General features: G+C 37.6%; 1 protein-coding gene across 1 annotated transcript in view; it reads right to left on the minus strand.

The window, feature by feature from the left end:
• Nucleotides 1-25,448, minus strand: part of GTF2F2 (general transcription factor IIF subunit 2) — a 79,256-nt gene that overhangs the window by 19,942 nt on the left and 33,866 nt on the right. Inside the window, exon 6 of the mRNA XM_053970727.1 lies at nt 22,402-22,483. Within this exon, the coding sequence (XP_053826702.1) occupies nt 22,402-22,483 (82 nt within the window). The remainder of the gene's footprint in view (nt 1-22,401; nt 22,484-25,448) is intronic.

A 25,448-nucleotide genomic window follows, 5' to 3' on the forward strand; every position in this document is an offset into this window, starting at 1 on the left:
CTCCTATTTTGCAAAACAAGTGCTCCCCCAGCTCCCTCTCCCAATATATTGCATACCTGCCCATCTCCACTGGAAAATCACTGCTGGACATCCCTCACCTGCTCAAGTGGGAACTGTGCTCCTAAAAGCAGAGCAAGAGGATACGGAGCTGCAGCAAAGCCAGAGGCAGACACCAGCTGTGTGGAGGGAGCCCAGCAAGCAGAACAGAGCTGGGAGCTGCAGGGCTGCTCTGCAGCTGGGAGGTGATGGCAATGGGGAAAAAGGGCCACCAAAGGGTCACCTGCCACAGCACTCCACTCCTGCTCACCAGGCTGTGAAGGAAGGTTTTATAGCAGCCCTGCATCATTCAATTTGGTTTTAGTCACCCTCCTCACAGTCTGGTCTTTGAAATGCTGCTGCACAGGGCAAACATGGATGTTATTTTCTTAAAAAGGCTTAACTCGGCTTCTGTGCATCATCTTCAGGGTGGTGCTTATCAAAGCCACAGCTGTATCACCATTAGCCCTAATAAAAGCTCTCAGTAAAGTGAAAATACCTTCAGGATCAGGAGACTGTGGCTCAAGACTCAGCTTCAAGCTCTGCTATAGCTTTAAACCAACAATTCTCAAAGTTATTTCAAGATAGTTTTCTTTAAAAAGCACACAGATAACCACAAGGCACAACAAGGACATAACTAGATTTTAAGGCAACTGAGTCCAGAAAGCATTAAGATTTCATTTTGCATTTGAAAAATATAACTTAAAAAATAACTCAGCCTTTGTTTAAAAGAAGAAACCAACATAAGCTTAGTAGTTCAGAACATCATCTTTGGAACACTCCCTAGAGAGCTTACTTGTTAAGAAATAAACTTAGCTCCATGCACTTTGAGGTCTGCTACATTAGTATTCTCTTAATTAGAGATTTTCAGAAGAGTGCATCTTATTTGTGAGCACAAAGAAACTCACCCAGACTTCATGAAGCCATACCTATTCTGTTATTAAATAAAAAACCCCAAAGATTTGATTACAGATTTGTCTGGCATGACAAATTCCAAAAACAGTTAGTGGCTGAAGCACAAACATTGTCTAGCTTCCCCAACAGGAAGCTGGATAATTGGGTTTTCCATAAGATCTGTGTGAAAGCAGACTCCATTCATGTGTAATTTGGTTGAGTATGTCTTTCACAGGGAAGGGGGGGGTGGGAAGAAAGAGTCATGAAAGAAGTTTCAGGACCATTGTATTTTAAAGCTTGATTTGCATAGAGTTCCTTGATTAAACTTAAGGTTGCAATTTTAAAAAATGCATACATACAAGGAGAAATGCTCCACGTAAATTTCACTGGTTTGTCATGAACTGAATTTGTTAGTCAGTAATCCAAACATGAAATGTAATGTGAAACCATTATTACTGTACTAATAAACTGTGAAACCATTATTATTGAGAAAAGCATCAGTTTTCCAAAAACTTCTACAGTTTTTAATTCAGTGTGTGCATGTTTCTCAAATGGCAGTGTAAAACAGCATCTATCAGCGCACTGAATCTGACAGGGACAGGCTGAGCCTTCCCCACAGCAGCCTCTGAAGTGCCTGAGCAGCACCCACACAGCACCAACACCCCCAGGGGCTGGGAGTGAGCAAGAGGCTGGCAGGGGATGCACCCAGGACAGCTGACAGCTGACCAAAGGGATAACCCTGTACCATATGGTGTCATTCTCAGCAATAAAAGGTAAGAGAATGGAGGAGGATGACATTCCATATGAAGGCGTTCTCTTCTGAAGCAGCTGCTATGTGTACTGGGGCCCAGCTTCCCATAAAGTGGCTGGACATCGCCTGCTGATGGGAAATAGAGATTAAGTCTATATTTTTGTTTTGCTTCCACACACAACCTTTGCTTTCTTTCATTAAACTGCCTTTAATTTGACCCATGATATTTTCCATATTATCTCTTTCCACTGCCCTGATGAGGAGAGAGTGTGAGACAGTAGCTGGGTGGGCATCTGGCAGCCAGCCAAGGTTAACCCACCACACTTAAAATGCTAAAAAAGCTTGTAACTTTATAAAAAGTTACCTCAGTCTTAGAGATATTTAGAGCAGTAATGTTTTAAAAACACTTTAACATCAATGGGTGATGTTCTCTGGACTCAACAATACACGCAGCTGTTGGCAGAGAACACACAGCTGTCAGCATAGGTCAGCACAGAATGATGTGAACTGCTGGATATCTGCTCTTTCTTCAGTGGGATACAAGGTATACTTCCAAGAACAATCATGGGATATCACATATACTTCATATTTTACTACATTTCTAGTAGAACATGTCCCTTATGGCACATCTGCTTATGCCAGAGGTTTGGAACCACGTATTCCTTAATGTCCCTTCCAACCCAAGTCATTCTTTGATTAGATGAAACAGAAGTGTTCTTTTTTATACTGACATGTCTCCTATTAAGTTCATTTTGGTTTACATAATCATCTTGAAAGACACATTATTTTTTATTGTTATTATTCATTGGCTTTGTATAAAAACAAAATTATAAGCATCTCTAGGGGAAAAGAGAAACAAATCACCTTTTGTGTAAGTTATGAAAACTCTTTGGAGTGTTTAAAATTCTATGGGAGATCAATTTTTAAATTCTAGCTCTAAGTCTACAGGAGGTTAAGACATTCTAGAGAAAAGAACTGGAGAACAGATTCACTTAAAAATCTCCCCAAAAAACAGCTGTAGCTAATATTTAATTTTTTAAATGTAGAGAACAGTCAAGCAATTACTCAGAAAGGTATGAAGTCCAACAGGTTTTTTTTTCCCAAACAGATGCTTTTATATCATGTTATTTCTGCAATACTTTTTGGACTACTTGCTCTACTCCACCACATCCTTTAATTTAATAACTCCACAAGACTTTGGAGGATTCACACATCCTTCACTGCAACAGGAAATGCAACCTAATTTACCTACCACTTTCTTTACTGCTAGAGCTGCAAACATTTTGTGCTAAGCGGGGAGAAGAAAACTGCCTCTGCAAGCCTGTTTCTCCAGCTATACAGAGCCTCAAGACCTCTATGACAATTCAGCACTTCGGGCCAAGTACCTCCTGCTTTAGAGACTACAGGATCTCTGAGTTAAAGAAGACAGGTATTACACACTGTATTCTCTTCCACATTTGGCTTAGCAGAAGCAAAACACAAACAGTTTATCTGGCCTTCATAATTTTGGAAAATCCTCCATTCTGAAGAAACAAGGAAACTTCTTTTTCACAGTGGGAAAAACGCCAAATTATGCAAAATGCTGTTATAATTAATTAAAAATTCCTCTCCACTTGGTAAATGAAGAAAATAACTGCCCATCGTTTCTTCTCAGGTGCACATTCTGTTAATGGCTGCAGGAAAACTAGGTTTACAAAGGGGACCAGCAGCACACTGCTTTCTAATACAAAAGGGCCCGTGAAAAATAATAGCATATAAAAATACCAAATAATGAACAACATAGTATTGTGAATTGAAACAACATGCCTTTACAAGAGGTGTTCTGTTATGTCATACCCCATGTAACACATGAAATAAACACTTTATTGCAATGAAATACAAACAACCTGAAATGGGACATCTCCCTTTGTACATGTTCTATGACAGACAGTACTGGAATGATATTTGCTGCAAAGCAGATTAAATCAGTTTTAGAAACTAAATTCCATCAATGAACAGATTGCACCATCTGCTTCTACTAATATACATTAGAGAATGTGTATTTTCCATAGCTGCATATTTACTCTGTAATCAGAAACCTACAAGACAAATAGGTATAGCTTAGCTACAGAATGGCTGAAAAACATCATCATTTGAGAATGTCAAGGGCGTAAACAAAAAAGCACTTAGATTATTGAAGGCTGTGCAATGAAGTAATGAAACAAAATTAGGGAAAAGAAAATTTAAGCAGCACACTGGGACACTAACAGTCATCACAATGATGAGAGAAATACAAATGCAAAAAGCATAGATGTAATAGAGTTTCTCACTAATAAGATGTAGAAAAAAAAAATCTTTCAACTGAAGACTAAGTAGGGCTGTCTGGAAATCTGAATTTTTATTACTTTTTTTTTTGTGCTTTCAAGAAAAAAACCCAGATTTGAATCATGAGGTAAGCCAACATTTGAAGTTTTCATGGAACAGAAATCCTGCAAAATTTTGTTTTAGAAATCCAAACATGATGCTCCCAAAACAAAATATGCTTTCCCAGTATTCTCAGCAGCTGCTGACTGAAATTAATGCAATTCCTTTTATTTCACAACTGCCATTTTTATGGCTTGCTGTGGTGAAAAAAAAGACAAAATCTACCTTAGACTCCAGCTCAGGGACTGCCAAAGCATCTGCAAGACGATCTCTCTGACAGTGCAGCCATGTGAACTGCTCAGAATCCCAGAGCCCTGTACTCCTAGGCCAGCTGGCTCCCCACACCACCCACGGTCCGTACAGCCAGCCAGATGACTTTAGAGCCACTGACATCTCACACACAAGACCCCTTCTTAGAGGCACCTGAAAAGTCGGGGTGACACATTGCTGTGATGTTTTGTGGCACACTGATATAAAAGCAACACAAAAATGAACTTGAGGAAAAAGCTTGAGAAGCCAGGGTGAGATTTCACCATTATTATTCTATGTATCCTCAGGAGCAAGGATGTTTTTTTTTCCTGTAGAGTACAATACCAACTGCAATTAATGAAACAGTATTTCATTATAAATTGTGGTCTTCTCTCTGAAAGGACAATAAAAGAAACAAGAACTATTGGGGCACTAATTTTCCCCGGTATAAATGCACAGAGGAATGTAACAGGTTACATTCTAAGAAAAAAAAAAAAAGAGTAGAACTCTTCAGGGCCAAAAAATAAAAAAAAAAGAGATATGAAGGTATGACTGAAGTGTATGAATTCATTCAGTCCAGGAATAGGCAACAACTGTATGATGTGAATACCAGAAGTAGCAGGCATTAAATCACACGAAAATCCACAGCAAACTGAGGAAAGCAGTTCTTCACACAACTTGTATGAAGAAAATATGTAAAATGGTGGAATTTCTTGATGCAGTGCATATGCGTTACCAAAAAGTAACTTTATTGACAACTGTTAAACACCAGGACAACGCAAGAGTCCTTGAGATATGTATATCACAGGACAAGCACAGTGTGCTGGATTTAGCAGGAAAACTGAGAAGCCAAGCACTCCCTCTTTTCATCGAGCAGAGCGAGGCACTCCCTCTGCCATGCCCTCCTGCCAGTATCCAGAGTGAGCAGCCACAGCCTGCTCTGTGTTGCTAAGCACAGCTCCATGCAGGTCTGAAGATGTGAATGTGCCGAGCACTCACTCCAGCTCAATACAAATGAGACTCCAGAAAGAAAAACACATCGGACACTGCTGTGATTTTTGATTTTTTTCTCACAGTCCTGAGAAATATTAATTACTGGGACAGCAATCATGTTTCATAAACAGCTGCTGCAGATAAGGAAAAAAAAATAATGTCATGCTAAATGTGTGTCGATTTAATTAGCATCTGCTCAAAGGCACCTCTTAAGAGAAGGATGGGATCCAATACAAGAACATAAAGGCATTATATTGCTGCAATCCTATTGGTAGAAGTAAGTCTAAGCTACAGAAGAAAATTGAAAGGAAGACTTTCTGAGTATGTATTATTTCAAAACCAAGGTTTTTGACTTCAGGATCTTGCAGGGGAAAGAAGCATCTCATATGACCTATATAGACAAAAAGACAAAGAAGATGAACCTGGTCTTGCCTGGAACTGGGAAGTGAGCATGTCACAGAGTTCCTGTCAGGACATGCAGAAGAGCACCATCAGTTCACTCGCCAAAGCAGGTCTAGTCATCTTCTTCACACCTCTATTTCCCCACTCTAAATCACAGCATAAAATCAACCACTCAAAGTGTAAAGCCTTTTAAGATCCTTGGGTACAGGCATATTACAGACAGTATTAACAAACCCCAGTGGGCCATGCCACGACCAAGTGAATAAACACAGAGGTACCACTTTGGAATAAAATACAAGCTAAACAGTTAAGCCAAAACCAGTCAAAAGAGGAAAAAAGGGAAACATTTATTTCTGCTAGCCAATGAAACTGCAGAGAAATTAAATTGCTTCTTCAAGATGGACATATATGACAAAGCTAGATATTTACACACATGATAGAAAAGAACCACAAGAATAAAAATAGAGTGAAAACAAAAAGTTTGTGAGTTAGTGTATTATTTAGAATGAAGTAATATAGTCATGACTTAATGAGGATAGCCTCAAATAGGAAACCTATGCATCAATACAGACATTCAAATAGGCCCACCTCCTAAAGCTAGAGAAAATGAAGAATGAAAATGTAGATAGAAACACATGACAGATAATGGAAGCATTTTGGAAGACTTTCTGAATAATCAAGAAGTCATAATTACCTAAAGAAAAAAGGATTTCTTCAAAAAGCAATAAAGGCATAATGGTGAGGAAAAAAATAACCAAAAAATATAAAGAAGAGGCCCATGAACAGCCTGCCTAAAATAGTAATTTTCTGTACTTAGGAGAGGGACATCAGATAGAATTTTGTCTACTTGGCATTCTTAGATAAACACACATTCATTTGTAGGTGGACATAATGAAACTACTATTGCACTCTGATCTCCATCCAAAAGTCAAAGTAGGGCATCCTCAAGGATAATTCAAAGAGGAATAGAAACTGTGGATGGATTCAAGTATCTCTTTCTTGTAATCTTGAGGGGTGTTTTATGGGTTTTTTGTAGTTTTTTTAATGTCTAGAGCTTCATCTTCCTTGAAGATGGGCTACTAGCTGCTTGACTTGAGTTACCTTGATGAAGCTGCTCCTAAAAGGCTCCTATTTGCTGCAGCAAGAAGCTGTATGTATCTGAACAAGAATAATTTTGTCATCTAGCTTTTAAATCCTCTAAAAATAAATTTTCTTCCCCTTCTTTATTAATATTGCACTGAACGTAAAGTACTTCTGCATTTTGCCAAAACTTCAACAATCTTTAACTTCAGAAAAATTCTCAACAAAACCAAAGCAAAACATTATGTTTTAAAAAGTAAGGAAGATGCCTACATTCTGAATGAGTTACTGATTTATCTTAATAGAAAGCAAAAAGACAGGGTGCACTGATTGCCTGCTCCCTGAGAGCTCAGAGCAGATGACTCTTTTTAGCCTCAATTCCTTTCACAGGGGACTTTCAATTCACACATAAAACTGAAGTGAAAGCCAGGTTCAATTTATTTTATTCTGACATTAACTTAGTCCAGGGCACTTGCTTGTGTTCATAGTGATTAATAAAGAGAAGAAATGTAACTGTCAAGCCAGTATGAGAAGCCAGGTTATCTGAAAAGCACCTGGGGGACAGAACAACACTTAATCATTCTGAAGGGAGCGCTGCAGAATGGGTGGCCTGCACATTGCATTTTATTACAGGGAAAAATCCCTTACTATTACGGCAGTATCATCTTTGCTTACACAGTAAAAGGAGACCTATGAGAAAAGGACAAAATAATTGAAAAACCAAACCAAATACTAGATGATCACAAAACATAGCTAACACATAGCATTCTGCACCACCATTAATGGGGTGATTTAATAACTGTTGCACTTGATGGAAGTCTTCCTCGATTTTATAGGATTTAGAGACCAGGCACTAAAAGCTCCTAATAACTACCTGATTAGTGCAGCATGAAATGAATTCACAACATTGTTTGAATTCTGCCTTTTCAATTTTGTTAAATAAATGCCTTGTGCATCAGTCACTTCTTATACAGAAATAGATCAAAAGACCTCGGTAAACAAAAAAGCTGACCATGTAACACGATGGTTCCACTGCTTCCAAAAAGGACACTGGTCTTTCTGAATTTAGTAAGAGCTTGTGCTCTTGCTTTTCAGCAAGTTTCAGATATCTATATACCAAGTATTACTTGTATTTTGCACTCACCAGATTTCCTAAATCCTAGACCTGAATTCTGTGTTTATTCTTTTAATAAAATCATGGCATATGTGACATGTGGGCAAATATGCTTATAACTCTTCTTCATCTTCTCTGGATGATACATAGGACACTTGTGCTTCACTCATCAGCTTCTGAAACGGATCTGCCCATAATCTTCAAATTACTTCATGCATAATTAGGCAATTCCTGATTTTCATTACTCATGTTCATTGCTGCAGCATTTACACAGCACCAGTCATACAGCTGCCCATGTACTGACTGGAACACACGACTAATTACATACGTTTCATTTGGTTCTATTCCTCTATGAGTGAGGTTATGGTTTCCAAGGGCCATGTTCCAGGCTCATACCCAGATGTTCAGGGACCAGAAAGTCCCTGAGGTGCATAAACTCATTTGAATTTACTGACCCTTTCAGAGAAATAAAACCACAAATAAAGTATGTCTGCCATTTTATTTCCTAACTTGTGTATCTACAGCTAAAATATGACAGCTTGGATTCACTAATGCTGGTGATGCTTTACCTGTGATTCCTTACATATAATTTTGAAGTATTTTTTTTTATTATATTAAAAGAAATTACAGGTTGAAATCTTCGTTGGAAAACAGTAACAATAGATCAGTTTATAATTTGTTTGTTCTTTTCTCATAATTTCAGATGAATGACTGTGTCTGTTTAGACCAAGCAGTTGCTTTTCAAGTAGCTTTCACAAGTCTTACTTTTCTTCATACAGCTGAAGTCTCATTATATACACAGAAGACAAAAGTACAATACTATTTATTGTCCTCTGTTTAGCCAGTTTCAAGACTTTCACAAATGCTATGCTTAGGTAATTGAAGCAAGAGAAATATTTCTTTCAGCTTTACATTGCACACTTTACATTGCAAAGTAGAGTGTAATGGAAAACAACTTCCTAGATTTTTAAGAGCCTGTAAGGCAATTAAACAAATAACTGCCATATTCCAATCTATGTTCTGCCAAATTTCATAACATAAGTACAGACTATGCAGCAGCTAACATACTTCACTGAATACACAAAACAAGAGCTCACTTTCCATAAGCATTGGCTCTTAGGCCTGTCAGGAACAAAAAGCTATATGCTCACTGTGGCTAACATCTATAATTTACTCACCTAGCATTTCACTTACATACAGCTTAATGAAATAAAAAAAAATCTAAATGCTATATAATAAACCACCTCCACAGAGTACAAACTAATATCCAAGTGACATTACAAGTTAGTTTTTTATTTTTTAAAGCAGCAAAAGGATGTATTAATTGATAATTCTTTCTATATCAGACCATGCAAATCTAAGAGTACAGGACAGAGCAGAAGGAAAAAATACTGTGTATAACTGCAATGAAATGTCTTAAATCTTAAATCTATTTGTTAGCTTTGTCCTTGCTAAGACCCTACAAATTGTGGGAAGCACTTTTGACCACTAGAGTGGATACTACCTCGGGTATTTGTATTCTAATATGAAAACAGGCTAAAAAGAGTTAAAAGAAAAAATAGCAATAAAAACAGCTTTAATAATCTACTCCAGCTGGCTGATTTAGGCATCAATTTATAAAACCTACACCATTACTCCTACTCTAATATGTGGCAGTATAACTACGCTGTAGGTGTTTCTCTCCAAGTTGCCCTGAGTACCTCTCATGATCGATACTGCAATAATAAAGAGCATTTCATGTTAGTTTAAATTTGTGGTATAAAGACCAGGAAATAAGGTTTAGGTGCACAGTTAGAAATTTAAAACAGATGCTTTAATTTATTAAGAAATATTCATATGATTCAGTTTCACAGCATGCGTGAATATAAATCCTCAAGAGATTTAATTAGGTGTATTTTATCACAAATTGCATTCCATAGACATATGCTGCTTCTGCTTCCTGCTGATAATAACAAAGACCAACTGATACTTAAGAGCACATCTGAAGTGTGGTTTTCTGACAACATTAGGTACAGTAGGAGAATAAAAAAACAGTGCTCAATATAAGTATCAGTGGTTTTCCCAGTTGCTTAACCATACTGACTTAGAAGGGAGTTTATTTTATGCAGTACAAATTAAGCTCATGAAGTTCTATGTTTTGTCAATCTACAAAATATATCCTTTGCTTCCAATACCATAAACATGGCGTATGAAAAAATTCTGTTTGCTGTACCCATAGATGTGCTTCATGAGAGCCTACAAAAACATTCTCTTGTTTTGAAAATCATAGTTTTGATCAATTAACCTCTTATTAACTGAATCTTTTCTGTAATATAGTGATTTCTTAGTGCTCTAAGCATTTTGATCACAGTTTCATACTTCCAGGATGCAGTACTTATTCCCCAAATTTCACTTCAGAGAAAGAGTTCTTAGTTTTTGTGGACTTTGTTGAAAAGTTCTTTGTCAACATCAGCCACCAACTGCAGAATAGTTAGAATGATCATGATTTTTCTAGGCAGTTCGCAAAGTCAAAACAGAAGCCAATGTCTGAGTTGAAATTAGAATTCAAAATAAAGAAATTATTTGAAATGTAATTTCAAAATGATATATGGGTGGTTTGGGTTTTTTTAAATTTTAGTTTGAAATGTATTATATAAATACAGATCTAAAGGGTAGTTCTCTCTCAGATATTATCATTTAACATCTTCAGGTATGCATCCACATACTGGTGTTGATTTCCACGTAGTCTATTTTTATCACATATTTTCCTACTCCCGCCTACACTCACATACAGTGAAATTTCTCTTTCAAGATGACTTCACAATTCAGAATATATCTCAGAATGCAGGGATTTTCTTCTCTTTTTTTACAAAAAGAAATCTGGCCATGGATATTTTTGTGTTCCTGTTTCTCCTGTCTCTTTTCCAATTAGAATAAAAATGGAGTGAACTATGATACAGATAATATTGAACCTTGTAAAAGATTTTGAGCACAGGGCTTTCTTTAACCTCAGAAACAGCTCTGGTTAACACTGCTGGAGAGCTAGGATCTTCTCAGATATGACACAAGAACTTTTAAAAAATAAGCTTAGCAGACAGAATGCATGTCTCACTACTTCTAGGCCCAACGAAACACCTTTTTAAAAAATCGAAACCATTTTGAAATAGATTTTTTTCACCTCCTTCTTGTTTTAGATCTGAAGTCATTGCATTGTCACTAAGGGTTAACTAGTGCCTAAGCTCATGGGAAGATAAGGATTTGTGTTAAGCTATTTTTTTACACTTAGATTCTTCACCTTAAAGGTGTTGTCACGTTTCTGACTGACTCTAACCTGAGATAACACTGTTCAACCAGTTCTGAAGAAGGACAGAAGCCTGTGTGTCTCCGCCGTCTGCAGACTGGAATCATGAAGTCAGAACCTTATGTTATAAATAGGAATAGAACCCTGTAAAATCCCCAGTTTCTCCATGCCTATTGTTGGGAATGCAGTGCCAAGCCTCAGAACCAAATACAACCAAGAGCAGAAGGAACAGAGAAAAGCTCTTTGGTGAGCTGTTTCTTTGTCTAATTCATTACTATTTCTTCTTCCTCCTTGGCAAAGTGTCAGTCAGCACTCAAGAGCACACACACAATCTGAGGGACCAGCAGGGCAGTAATTCAAATTGATATTACAAGTCACAGGGTACAGTTCCTCCTGATTCTGCCACTATCATTAAGAAATGGGTTAGTCAGATATCCCTGAAAAAATATGGACCTGTTCAAAGACCTAACATAGAGACTTCATTGCCATTAACTTTGGCTAGGACCCAGTCTTTTCACCCTTAGTTACTGCTTCAGTGTGTCCAAGACCTGCAAGATGGCGCTGTACCTGTTAATTTTTGGCAGGTATTTTCGGAATTGCAGAATTAATTCTCAGGATGGACTAATACATTAATATGGCAGGAGGTTTGCAATCTTTGGCATTTGGAAAATCAAACATAAATTATCAACAGAATACACTTTATGAGTTGAGCACAGATTTAAATTTCTTTATATTTTAAAACTGCTGCTGAAGATAATTCCTGGAAAAACTTGCAACTTCACCTTAGTCAGAAAGGGCCACCCTAAACTTCTACCAGCAAGTATTTGCGTGCTTGACAACACCAGAAGCATCTAGCACACCCAAAATTTGAGTGAGAAAAGTACCCTGGATGAGGGAAAGGAAGGTAGGGGATAAAAAGACACATACAGTGATCAACAGAAAAAAAAAAACTTAGTCTGTCTTCCAAAACACCCCAAATCCAGTCAGTCTGCAGCTACAGGTTTCACTATTGCCCTTCTCCACCTTCTAAACCTAAGTTCTGGTCTGTGCACACAGTGGTTTCTAAACTGTTCAGAGATGGCTCAACTAGAAATAGCTTTGTCTAGCTTATGTTACAACACCCTCACAGAGACAATGGATCCCAAAGAAAAGAAAATGAAATAATTTTGATAGAGCAGGTAACATATATCAATACTTACCAACACGATATGTTTGGATATCAATAGGATATTAATTCAGGCATGCAGAGACACTTTTAGTGCAGAACATTATCAGCCTTGAGGTATGTCAGAAACTTGGGTGAAGATGAGAGCATTTCTTTAATCATTTCCATTTAATGGCTTTGCTATATTAATTACACTCTGCTGGAAAACTTAATTTCAAGTAGCAGCATATAATCTTTCTAAGTTTCACTACTTTATGCTATACCTTGCTTTCAAACTTGAAACAGGAGAAGCTGACAACTCTCAGGTGATGCACTATCCATTTTAACTTTGGGTTTGAACATTTCAGTTTTCCTGTGAGGCACTGGGAAAGCACAGAGTAGTCACCTGGAACACGGCACTCCAAGGCAAAAACAGATCTTTACAACTCCTTTGTGAGAGGCTTCCTGGGCTGTGAGCCCACACTGCCAGCTCATGTCCAATTCTTCATTTTCCAGTATTCTTGAGTCCTCCTCTACCAGACTGCTCTAACCACCTGGTTTGCACTGATACTGGGGATTGCCCTGCCCCAGGTAGAGAATATGCATATTATCATACATTTATGTGTTCTACAGAAGAAACTCATACAAAATTATTAACTAAAGTAACACTGACCCTAAACCTTAATGATCACTGGTCGCTGTCACAAAGCTGACTCAGTTCCAGCTTTCTGCCAGGGCTAGCAGGGGAGGAACTAAGCAGTAGAGTCCATGAGCACTCTTTATGCTTTCCTTTTGGGGTCATCACAGCATTCAAGGTACAAGGTTAGCTCAGAAAAAACTTCTGATTTCAATCTCAGGCATGGATAAAGCGCATCAGCCCTGTAACAGTTTCACTGTACTATTCAACAAACATACAGCCAGATTTGAGTTGTAATACTCTTTCTACTAGCTCAGAGGCATTTGTGTTGAATCCTAAAACTGGTACTGGCTTAGTGCACAGTGCAAAATTTTCAGTGAAGTATCACAGATACCAAAATGGCGATGATTAAATCCCAGGCAAATCTACTGACTACAAACAAAGGAGGCAACAGTCTAGCAAAAACATCATAACAGACTTCAGGAATGGCGCAATTATTGTATACAAAGTTCAGTTCAAAAATATATTTCATTAAAAAGCACAAAGCAGCTTGAAAATTTCAAACTCAATGTAGGCTTGAAAGGAAGGAATACTTTCAAGACTTACACATCACTAGAACTGGCATTTAAATCATATTCTGTTGATAAAACACCATTTCAAAGAGAAACCACCTAATTCTCTCACAATCATGTCAGTCTTACAATGGTAACTGAATTAAAATGGCAGCATATGTTTTTCTTAAGGCCATAAGCAGACATATCTGTATTTAAATGAAGGCATGGCAAGAAAATGAATTTGCAAGCCATTGTTTTTATATTAAATTGTCAAATTGGTGTATACACATGAATGTACATAAGAAATATTTCAGGTAGTGGTCCTTTGTATTAATTTCTGCTTCTTTCAAGCTGTGGGAAGTAACAATCTGTAGAAGAGCTTTTGTGAAAAACATTACTGAAAATGATTTGCACTTGAAGTGTAAATAAGCCTCCTGTTTCCTTCACTGAATTTGCAGCTTAAGTATAATTTGTTGGCCTTTGATACTGGCAATCCCATTTTTTCTATCCAGATGATTCAAGAGAAAAAAATGAGTTTAAATAGACTAGATGAATGAATTTCAAAGAATTTTACATTATATCTCTCACTTAAAGCAAAAGAAAGTGATTTACTGCCCTTTTCCATTTTATGGCATTAATTTGAATTCAACTGCAAAGCATTTTTTAAAACATCCCAGACTGAAGCATTAGCAGGTGGCTGCACAATATCCTCTTTTGGGAAACATTTCAGGATTGTGCCTGCGTACTAACTGATTGTTGCAATGCTTCAGTATCTTGTATTAATATCTGAGGTATCTGGAGAATGAAGAGTCTTCCATAAAATGCAATGCTGTGGTTAATTTCTAAAGTTGGCATCTTTTCCGACCATAGAGCCTTTGAGGAGCACAGGAGGTACCTCCACTGCTTTCCCCCATGGTATCTAGTCCTATGGCACTTTAGGACTTAAGCTCCCACTGGAATTTTGCCATGTCTTAAGGAATTAAATCGCCCACTGATCACAGGGAAGTCCAGTTTGATAAGCACTGGAATCCTACAGACAGACATTCCTTTAAAAAAGAACAGAAACAGAGGAGAGACAGTTTGCCATCTATGAATTTCCTTGAGCTTGGTGACATCTCAAGTAACTGGTGCTATTTGGAGGGACACATGTACACCCTGCCAGCTTTCAGACCATTGTCTCAGGGCCTTTCTGTAGCTTCATAAATTTCAGAAATGTTCTGAGAAGCCAGGAAATCAATACACCAGCAACAGAACTTGCCACCTGATGATTCTAATCTTTGATTCTGCACCAGGTAGCTTTTAGTACCAATGATACCATAGAATTTTTGGAGTTCTTTTGCAGCAGGGAATTGTTGGACGATACCAGTCTACTGATCTGCTACAAACTCCAAATATCATCAGCAGTATGTGAACAAAGCAGCTTAAAAATAGAAGATGTGGTATGGTGCTGACATTCTCCATATTGTGAAAAACCGATCTTGTCAGGCTGGTAGTTGCCAAAGCAATTTTGCAGAATCCAGAACACTGGCAGTACTCAACATGACTACAGCATTTGGAATGGTGGCCAGTAAGAGATCCATGAGCTTCAGTGAGCTCTGCAACAGAGAAAATGCTGACACTGATGAAGAAATTAGCTTTTTTATTTACATCAGTAACACCAGATCAGTCATGGTAGTTAAAACTGAACTCTCAGATTTTCACCCACTACAGTGTGACTTTCATATTACAGGTGGAAAAGAGGATGAAAAGGAATGTGTTACCCTGGGAAGAGGAAGGATGTTCCTACATACTAAACAAGTCCCTCACTAAAATCTGGAAAGCACCTTAGCAGCAGAGACATCTTTGTAACTATTGTAGCCCTGGTAAACAGTAAGGTTAAAAGACCTCCAGCACTGTACAACACTAAGGACTCTGGTTTCAAGAGACAGAATCAGTGCCCCTGACATTAAGGTTTACTAGAATTATAAATATCCAGAACTTCTGGTGCTGAGCACTGGTACTGAGTGAAGCCTTTTTCTGGCCTGAAGAAGCTGGCTATGACTGAAGCCTGAACATACTCCAGGGTGACTATTTTTAGCCTCACAGTTTTCAGCAGATAGAAAGGAAATGGATGCTATTTTGCTAATTACCATAAAGGCAAACTAGATGTGTTCTTAAATGCAATGCCTCTGTTTCATGAACTTTATGTCAAAAAAGTCCCAGGACAATAAGAACTCTCCAATTACAACTATTGCTTTCCATCCCCAAGGTATAAGGAAAAATTCATGGAGTATTTCCCATAAACTCTTAAATATTCATCCCAAAGCATCTCTCTTCTTTCTGAAAACAACATTCATGCTAGGCTTCTATCAACAACATACCTTCCTAAAAAGGCACAGAACACATTCATTGTGCTCTCTATTCAGAAGCTATTTCAGTTCCAGAGAAATGCAGAGGAATCTGGACACAATCTTGGGCAACAAGCTCTAGGTGGCCCTGATTGAGCAGGGGTGTTTTGACCAGATGACTTCCAGAGGTCCCTTCCCACCTCAACCATTCTGTGATTCTGTGACTCTCACCTGGAAATGATGATATTTAAAAAATAGAAAGAAGGCAAATTTCATGTCATGCTGTAATGACGCCATTTTAAGGTAAAACAAAAGAAGAATTGTAAACCAGTAAAACCTACTTTTTCATCCTGTCTCCAGGCTTTTAAAAAAAGAAGGAAATTGAGATCCAGTGACCAGATCAATGGTCTCTTCCAAAATTTAAGAAAGTATCAGTTTCCATAACCAATAGAATTCATATGCTAGAAAGTGTCTTAAAAAAAAAAAAAAAAGTTTTATGCCTCTTCCCCCCTGCCCAATCCCCCTCAGATTACCCCAAATACACTTGGCTGCTAGAAGCTGAAGAGTACAATGGAGTAAAAAGAACATATTAACCTTCTGCATCCAGCTGCAGATTTAAGAGAAACACAATAAAATACCTGCTGCATTACCAACAGTAGGCTATGCCTTCTTTATTAGTATCATTATAATGGCTGGAAGCAACTACCAAAATTGCAACCTTTTTCATATCACTGAACAAAAAAGCATGGTAATATAAAAAGCCTATTAAAATCCAGTCTCAGAACACCACTTGTAAGAACAACAAAAAACAACAGACAAAATGAAAAGGACAAGGGGCAGTGAAGAGAGTCTAAGATCACAAAAAAATATACAGGAAACAAACAAAAGCAACACTCCTGACCAAATGGGGAATAACCATTTATCTGGGCTGCTGAGCTCATCTCACTTAAACCTTCTTTTTCTTACTTGCTTCTCTCCACTACCCTGGTAAAAAATGTGAAAAATGGATCAAAAATGGACATGCATATGGAAGTGTGTCTGTTACTTTGCAGTCCAATTGTTCACAATTAGAGTGTTATTTGCTTGATTTCTTAAAAACTGGTGGGTGTCCAGGAACACAAGAATTATATTAAATACATATCTTAACAGTATAGCTTAACCTACATGAACATGATTAACATTAATTTTTTACAAAGTGCACATAACTCTTCAGGAAAAACTGTGATTGGAAGTACTCTAGCATATGAAAAAAGATTTTTTTTTTGTACTTGATGAGTAACTTAAAACATCCCAGGAATATGTTTTTTTACTATGCTGAATCTTACCTCAAGCCAGAGGAACTGATCTTCGATACTTAAAATCAAGGTCGCATTGAATGACAGGCAGATGCAATCTCAGCCCTGCATAAAACTGGCTTCCCACCTCAAACAAACTGAGCAGCATTTGTGCAGCACGTCAGCCTTTGTGGAAATTGCACAGATGTTTGCATACTTATGTATTTTGGAAAAGAATTCATAGCCAACTAAGCATATCTACAAGAATATATAGGAAGCGGTATGGTGGTCAAATGACTTCTTCTGCTAACAGGAAGTATTTGTGGGGGGAAAAAAAAAGGAAAAAACCCAAAACAACCCAAATTAAAAAAAAAAAAAAACCCAAACCCCTGGCATAATGCTCATTTTCAGCAATATACTGAACTGTCAGTCAGTCAATACTCTCTCAGTACTTTAGAAAAAGTGAGCAACTCAGCTGCACTAATTTAATTTCACTTGCTTGACCTAGAACACGAAACTTCAGGACTTCTAGAGGCCTCCATAAAATGGTTGTAAAGAAATGTGACTTTTCAAATGTGGAAGTTCATTATTCTAGAATGCTTTATAACCCATTACTCCTAAAAGTCTATTATGCATGTTTCTTCCAGCGGCTTTTATAAGGACTTTCATTATATTCTCTATAGAAAACTCTTGTAAGAAAAAGCAAGAAGATAGACAAAATTCTTGCAAGCCTTGTTACAAGCTGTCATACAGTAATCACTGTTTTCACTAATGACACTTCAAGACATATTTTTAAATTACTTAAGAGAGCTATAGGAATTACCACCCTTGTTGCAGTGTTAAACGTTGGCTCTTCAAGGCTTTTGGTAAACCTCGGACTCCTTCTTTTTCTTCACTTAGTGTACAGTTTGTGAGACTTCAGTAATTCAGATTAGGTATAGTCAAACCAGAGTATTCCAAAGCCATTGTGAAAGGTGACCAGCATTTCAGCATCACATTTGAGAATGAAACAAGGGCAATGAATTCATTCTTTTTTGCCTGCCATTCTCCACTGTTGCAGAAGTGCTAACAAACACGTCACACAATGCATCAACTGCTTGAGCTGCACTTCACATGTGCCTTCAAAACCTCCTCTGAGAACTGCAAGCCTGCTGCCCAGCCACCCCAGGGTAGACGTCCTGAGCAGCCCTAGAGACCTTTCTGTAGCTACTCAACTTGACCATGTCAGTCTGAATTGGAGCTTTGCAGAAGTTAACCTCAGAGATTTTTTCCTTATTAACTTTTCCTTAAAATGAAATGTATAAAATACTGATGTGGTCCAAATACTTTTGAAAATATTTTCTTCTATGAAGAAATGAAGAAGCAGAAATGGGAAAGGGGGACTGAGAAAGATCTGGGTAAGAAGAGAGTTTGCTCTGATGAGAAGGATGACGAGAACGGATGTGAGGACCAGGGCAAGGATGGAAGCAGGTAATGTGGCAGAAGGAATCTGAGATGGATACAACTGGCATGATGATATTTAAAATACAGAAAGAAGGCAAATTTCATCCATGCTGTAATGACACCATTTTAAGGTAAAAGAAGAATTGTAAGTCAGCCAGCAAAGCCTACTTTTTTTTTATCCTCTGTCTCCAGGCATTTACAAAAGGAAGGAAACTGAGCTCCAGTGATCAGATCAATGGTCTCTTCCAACATTTAAGAAAGTATCAGTTTCCATAACCAATAGAATTCATATGCTAGAAAGTGTCTTTAAAAAAAAAAAAAGGAATGTTTTATGTCTCTTCCCCCCCCCCCCCCCCCCACTGCTGCACAACCCCAGCCCTCCATTTTCCCTCTTTTGTGAATAGCAAATATTCCTTAGGAGTATCAAAATAGTATTCTCATCTCCTCTCAAGTCATCTGGAGCCTGAAGTGATCCTGAATGTCTGGGGAACTCCTCTCTTCCTGTGCCCCATGTTTCCCAGTGCAGACAAGCTGGTTGGAAGATTTCTCTCTTTGGAGGGGTCATTAATCCAAGGTGGTTAAACACTGGGATCACAAAATTAAAATCTCATAAGCCTCAGAAAAACAAAATTAAAGCACAGACAATGCATCTTCATGGTAGACAGTTGACTACAGTAAGGAAATAGTCTGGTTCATGTGGGACTGGCTAGGGGGGATGTGGAGCCTGTCTAAGGCAGCCTGACAGAAGGGAAAGGCAACCTGCCTGGATCACATGGATGGTGGAGGCACAAGCCTGGTGCAAATACAAACTGTGCTGCACAGTGAGCCATGTGTGATTCCCACCTGTGACACATGCACTGTACCACAGTTCACATGTGCCCCCACTGTCTGACAGGCTCCATGGGGCAAGAAGGGAACTATCATAGTGTAGGCACAGTATTTTCTGTGACACTGCATAGCAAAGCTGACTGCAGTTAGGAATGGTCTGCCTACTTTTTTCCCCACACAGTCCAAATATTTTTAAATAGGATCATGAGATCCACTCCCACAAGACAGAAATCATGACAACTGCTTGGAAACCATGTATATTATTTTCCAGCTAGCCTCAATAACGGCAAATGTAAAACCAATCATTAAGGTGCTATGAAGAAATACACTGCTAATAAAAATTTTGCAGGAAGTTCAATAGCACAAAGCTTTATTAGTGCAGGGAGTTTCATGGTATTTGTCCCTCTTCTAGAACATGAAGTTCAGGAAAACTGAAAAAGTTTAAATAAATCTGCTGACAACAAAACTTGCAAAATAGAATACCAAGTGAAGGTCACACAACCTCTGTTTCAGCTTAGTCAGGGAGTAGTTAACCCTAGACACACATTTGTACCTTGTATTCAACATGTTGAGAACATCAGCCATCTCCATCCTTTCTGTAATCAAATCAAAAGCAGGGGGAAAAAACCCTCCCAACTACTACATTTGTTAACATTTTCACTCACACATGTGACCAGTTTCTGTAGTTTCATCATCCATCCTTAAACCCACACATCATGCTTATCTCCCACTTAACTGCCAGCAAGCCCATCACAAGACCATCATTTCGTCCTCATGCTGAAACTCTACAGAGCAGCAAGGAGACCAATGCCACGCCAGGCATCCATCAGCTGATCATCTCGACCAGGATGCAGACAGCAAAATAGACAGGATCTGTATCTGCATTTATTCCCAGGAAGTATATAATCCTTTTTGGTTACTGCCACCTCTCAGAAAAAAGTGATTACAGATTTTGAGAGTGTGCAGCTCCATTTTCTAGATCTTAAACATTTGAAGCTACTGCATTTATCTTTTAATTTTACCTCCTCCCCAACTCAACTTAGTATTACAGCACTCAAAGCCTACACAATAGACTTGCTGTTTTATCAATATTATAAATTTCATCTTTGAAGAGTCTCTCTCATATAAAGCACAAAAGTAGAAAAATGAACAAAATGGTTTAATATAACACAGCTCTATAATATATGTGTTTCATCTTTAATGCTGTCACCTTTTTTTATGTACAGACTGTAGCATGTTGAGGGTGGGAGACCATAAAGGGAGTGAAAAATTAGATCCTACTACTCAAATACCAGATACAGTATTTGGATATAAACCAATTCCTTCTGAGGCTGTGACTGCTAGATGTGCTAAATCTCATGCTGATTCTCAACAGATCAGACTATTTTTTTACCTTATTCGTAGAAGGCAAAAATCTCTAACAACATGTGAAGTTAGAAAGTAGGAATACACAGCCTGACAATTTTTCTAGAGGAAGGAAAAAACAACAGTACCATTGTTTTCACCTGCCAATGTTTTCAGAAACAAAATCTGCTTTTGTGTTGCTCCTATAGGAGCAGAACATGACAAAATTGAAGACCGGGAGGGGGCTTCATCCAGGCATGCATGACAGAAAGTTGAACGCTGAAAAAATCAAAGTTTGGGTAGTACTTAATTAAAGCTATCAGTTCTGTTTTGGTCTCCTTCTGTGGCCTTACAAGAAGAAACTTATCTGATCAACTATGTACAAAACACAAAAAAGCACTCGGATCAGGAAACCTGTGATTAGAACAAGAATGAAGCAAATACATCTTACATTCTATATTCATGTATATTTAAAATTGCCAGACTGAAATGAGTCCTTTCCTATAACATTACATTTGCCTCATCTCCATTTCCTACTGATGACAAAAACCATGACAGCAATCACAGAACTCCATATGAAATTAAGTAGTTCACTGTACAGGAACAAACCTATGGTACTGATTTCCAACAGCTAGAACATAAAATATGAAAAAATGCCAAAACTGAATGAACTCCATAAGGAAATACTGGAGCAATTTAGATGACAGAGAAGGTTAATAAAACACAAGATACTGAAAATGTATATGATACACAGAAATCAGATCAGGCATCAGAGAAAAATGTCACTTTGCATTTTATGTTTCTGTAGACAATTTTAAAACCAGTCATGGACAATTCTCTTCCTCAAATTTCCTGCTTTGAATTTCTCTATTTACAACAAACTCACGGTATAAAAAGGTGATCTAATGAAAACCCACATACTTAAAATATATAAAGATGGACTCAATATAAGGAACAATTCAATCCCAAATCTGATTACTAGAGAATATCATCAAGTTAATTACCCATAAGATATATGAATCACACGGCAAATTCTAGAGGCATTTGCTTAAATTTTCAGAAGTCACTAACTGATCCTGTTAAATGTGTGTGCTGTGGTTTCCATGCCACTTCTGGTATTTTCAGTCACTACCTTTTCTAAGAACCATGCCAGTTTAGGTCCAACACTTCTCCAGAAACTCCTTCCTAATTTTGACATTTTAAATGTCCTTACAGAGATCCATTTTGTCTAGCACAGCGCAGTGTAAAGTGGAATTAAACTTGGGTGATCCACAGAAAACCACTTAAGAAGTGCACCACGAGCAGACCAATGTAATCCCTTAAGTCCTCAGGAAATTCAGCTTGAATCACATTTGAATACAATCATACATTCAGATATGGAAAGGTACATGTGCTCTAGTAAGAGATTTGCATATGAATGGATGCAGAAGTCTGCATCATCCCACCAGACAAAACCAGAGGGAGATAAAACACCCACAGCAGCCTTCACTCTCTCCCTAAGTAAATCCACCCCAAAAGCAAGATCATTTCTGGTTCTGTGTAGATCTGGTAAGACCATGATAATACTGAAATCACCCTTCCTTAGTAAGGCAATAATAAAAGCACCAAAGTCAGATATCACATATCATTTGTCATGAAGGACTCCTACCTTTTCAGCTTCATATAATTTTCACTAGCTGCAGGTCTGCATTCAGCACGTTGCACCACTATTCCTTCCAAGGCAAGTTTATCTAGAATGAAAAGAAAATGAAGTAAAACTGGACATTAAAATAAGATCCACCAAGATGGTCAGCATTTGAATTATTTTTCACTAATTAACAATTTACTAAATATAACATAATTCTAAGGTCTCAACTCAAGTTCTAAAATCTCTGCTATTTAGACACCAAAAAAAAAGCAGGAAAAACATGTTTGCATAGCTGGTATACCCTAGACTTCCTTGCTTTGCCTTCAGATGTTTTACATATTAAGAATGGATCACAGAGATCAAATTTTAAATAAGAGATTGCAACTTCTTTCTCTAGATGTTGCACTCAGATTATTATCTAGGAACTTTTCTGTAAATGGGCAATTAATACAATGAGTGACTATGAAAAAATAATCTACAAAGAGAATCCAATAAACAAAAATTAATGGAAGATAAAGCAAAAAGCTAATTTTATTCTTACTCTCAGAAAAATAATATCACATTTTCCTCTTGTTACAATTTTTTGTAAAAGTACTAAAGGAACAGAATGCAAAAAAAGTAATAATACAACAGATGGTAACAATCGAGGAAAAGAAGTAAAAGCTTTCAATTAGTAATCTAGGACACCACATACAAGTATTTAGGTAATACGCCTCTCTGTACATTCACCACAAAGTGACGCAGTCACTTTGTTACCCTACGTGACCACCTTCTGCCTAAAGCAACGATGACTAACAGAGCAGTAGCAGCCTACACCATAAAGGCAGGTAAACCCAAAAATTAAAAGCAACTTAATGCAGAAATGAAGAGAGAAAAGTGGTGGTGGGCAAACTTCTTCACTTCTGCTACGATGTTCTAGTGCATGGTGTGTGGATATGGGAGGAGCGCATGTCAATTTATGCATCTATTTTGGGCGTAGCCAGCACAATATGTGTTAAACAAACACCTCTGGAACAGCCCTGCATTACAAGAAAGGATGAGTTTTAAAGGCTTGATTAACTCTCAGTATTAAAATGTCCTTCCAAGAGCACTACACTGTCATTGTCACCTTCCGCTGGCAATGTCAAAGAAGATGACAGAAACACTTAGAAATACTGATGTCCAAGTAACCCAAGGCACTCTGAGGCACCTCTGAATTTCCTACTACCTTATAGACTGAAATATTACTGTATCTGCACATTTAAGTCTGCTCTCCCTGAATAATGCCAGAAGCAATTACTTAGACATCATGTATTTTAAAATTATTTAATCTAAAATTTATTGGATTGATTCAAACTAAATCTTTGAAAGCAGTAAGAAAGCCATATTTTTTCAGATAGGTTTGAATGAAATAAAATAAAATTTGTTTTAAAACACTTGTGATTTTGTAGATTCCCAGCTTAATGGTCAAAAGAGACAACTTGGCAAATTTGCCTGACTTCTTATGCATCACGGACAGAAAAATTGTATGGTCTTTCTTCTTTACAGAATCTAGTAACTTATTTGTGGCTAAAATGGTACTAATATTGCTGCTTACTTTCTAATAAGAATTTGGCTTCAGCTTCTACAGTTGGTTCTTCTCATGACTTTCTGTACTATGGTAAAGAGTCTTTCAGTACCTGGTGTTTTCTCCCTCTGAAAGTACTTATAAATCGTTATCAAGGTGCTTCGCAATCACCTTTTCAATACATGAACCAATTTAAGCTCATGCATTATCTCATTACAAGACATTTTTGCCATACTTAAATCACTCTTGAATTTTTTATTTGCATCTTGTTCAATCTTGAAATGATGCTTTAAGATAACAGAGACCAGAAACCAGACACATAACTACCAAACTGATTTTATGAAAATCATACATGGAAGTAAAATAACAGATACAGGAGCTGGAATTTCTCTCACCTCACTTAAGCCATTTGAAGGTTATTCAGAATCTATGAATTCAGCAGAGAGAGGGAGGAAGGGAGACTGTCAGGAAAAAAATGGTCCCACCTCTTTTAGAATTCAATTTTTTTTTAGGTGTTTTTTTTGGTAGGTTTTTTTTGGAGGAGGGGTTGCACAGTGTCATGAAGCAGTCCCATGACTGCTTCATGCTTAGATGGCTAAAACTGGGTTAAGATCAATTTGTCTCTAAAAACCAAGTTCTGGGGATTTGTGGAGTTAACTGGCTATTATATTACTAACACAACTATTTTGAGTCTTTTCTAAGTCTTACAGTTTATCTTTGTGCTCTGCATTGCCTAGGTGTATAATTGCCTTTGGCTTGGTGAAAACTCATTGTCTTTAAAACAGATTCTGTGAATTAAGCAAACCCGGTTACACCGTGACAGTCCTGAAATAGTTACTCACTGTCTGACCAGCATTTGTGTCAATCATGACACATTTTTTAAGCAGTGATTCTCACCACTATCCTCCTTGCTAATCCTGGAGTAAGCCCTTCAAACTACAACTCAAGAGGCTTCCTACTCATAATTCCTTTCTGATAACTGTCAGCTAGTTTTTAATCTTGTTCTGTGCTTGCTTTTTAAAAAAAATATAAATCAGGATGTCACAAGGATCTAGATTACGTGCAGTAGGAAATGCTAAGCAGGCTGCAAATGTGCTGTTAATTTAAACTCACAGTCCTCAAAATAAACAAAATTAGATTTGTTGAACCAGAAAAACTTTACATAAAGCCATGTTTGTTAACATCTGCTTAACAATTCACTATATTTCCAATCTTGAACTCCATAACAATTTTTCTGCTCACTTCTGTGGTGCGGGTTTCAAGGCTAGCTAACCTATATTCACCTGAACCATCTAACCCAGCTGCCTGAACCCTGACATGCCACTATCAATCTCCCTGCACTTTGCACAATTTTCAAATTATTTTTAAGTTTCAAGGATCAGGATCAGTAAAGCAGAGAGTTCCTACCCACTAACTACTTAGAAAATTAACATGCCAATTAAATGAGTTTATCCTTAGTATTACCACAGAATCACATAATAGTTTGGGTTAGAAAGGGTCTTAAAAATCACTCCGCTCCAAC

The sequence above is a fragment of the Vidua macroura genome, chromosome 2, assembly GCF_024509145.1.
Source record: "Vidua macroura isolate BioBank_ID:100142 chromosome 2, ASM2450914v1, whole genome shotgun sequence".
Taxonomy (NCBI): domain Eukaryota; kingdom Metazoa; phylum Chordata; class Aves; order Passeriformes; family Viduidae; genus Vidua; species Vidua macroura.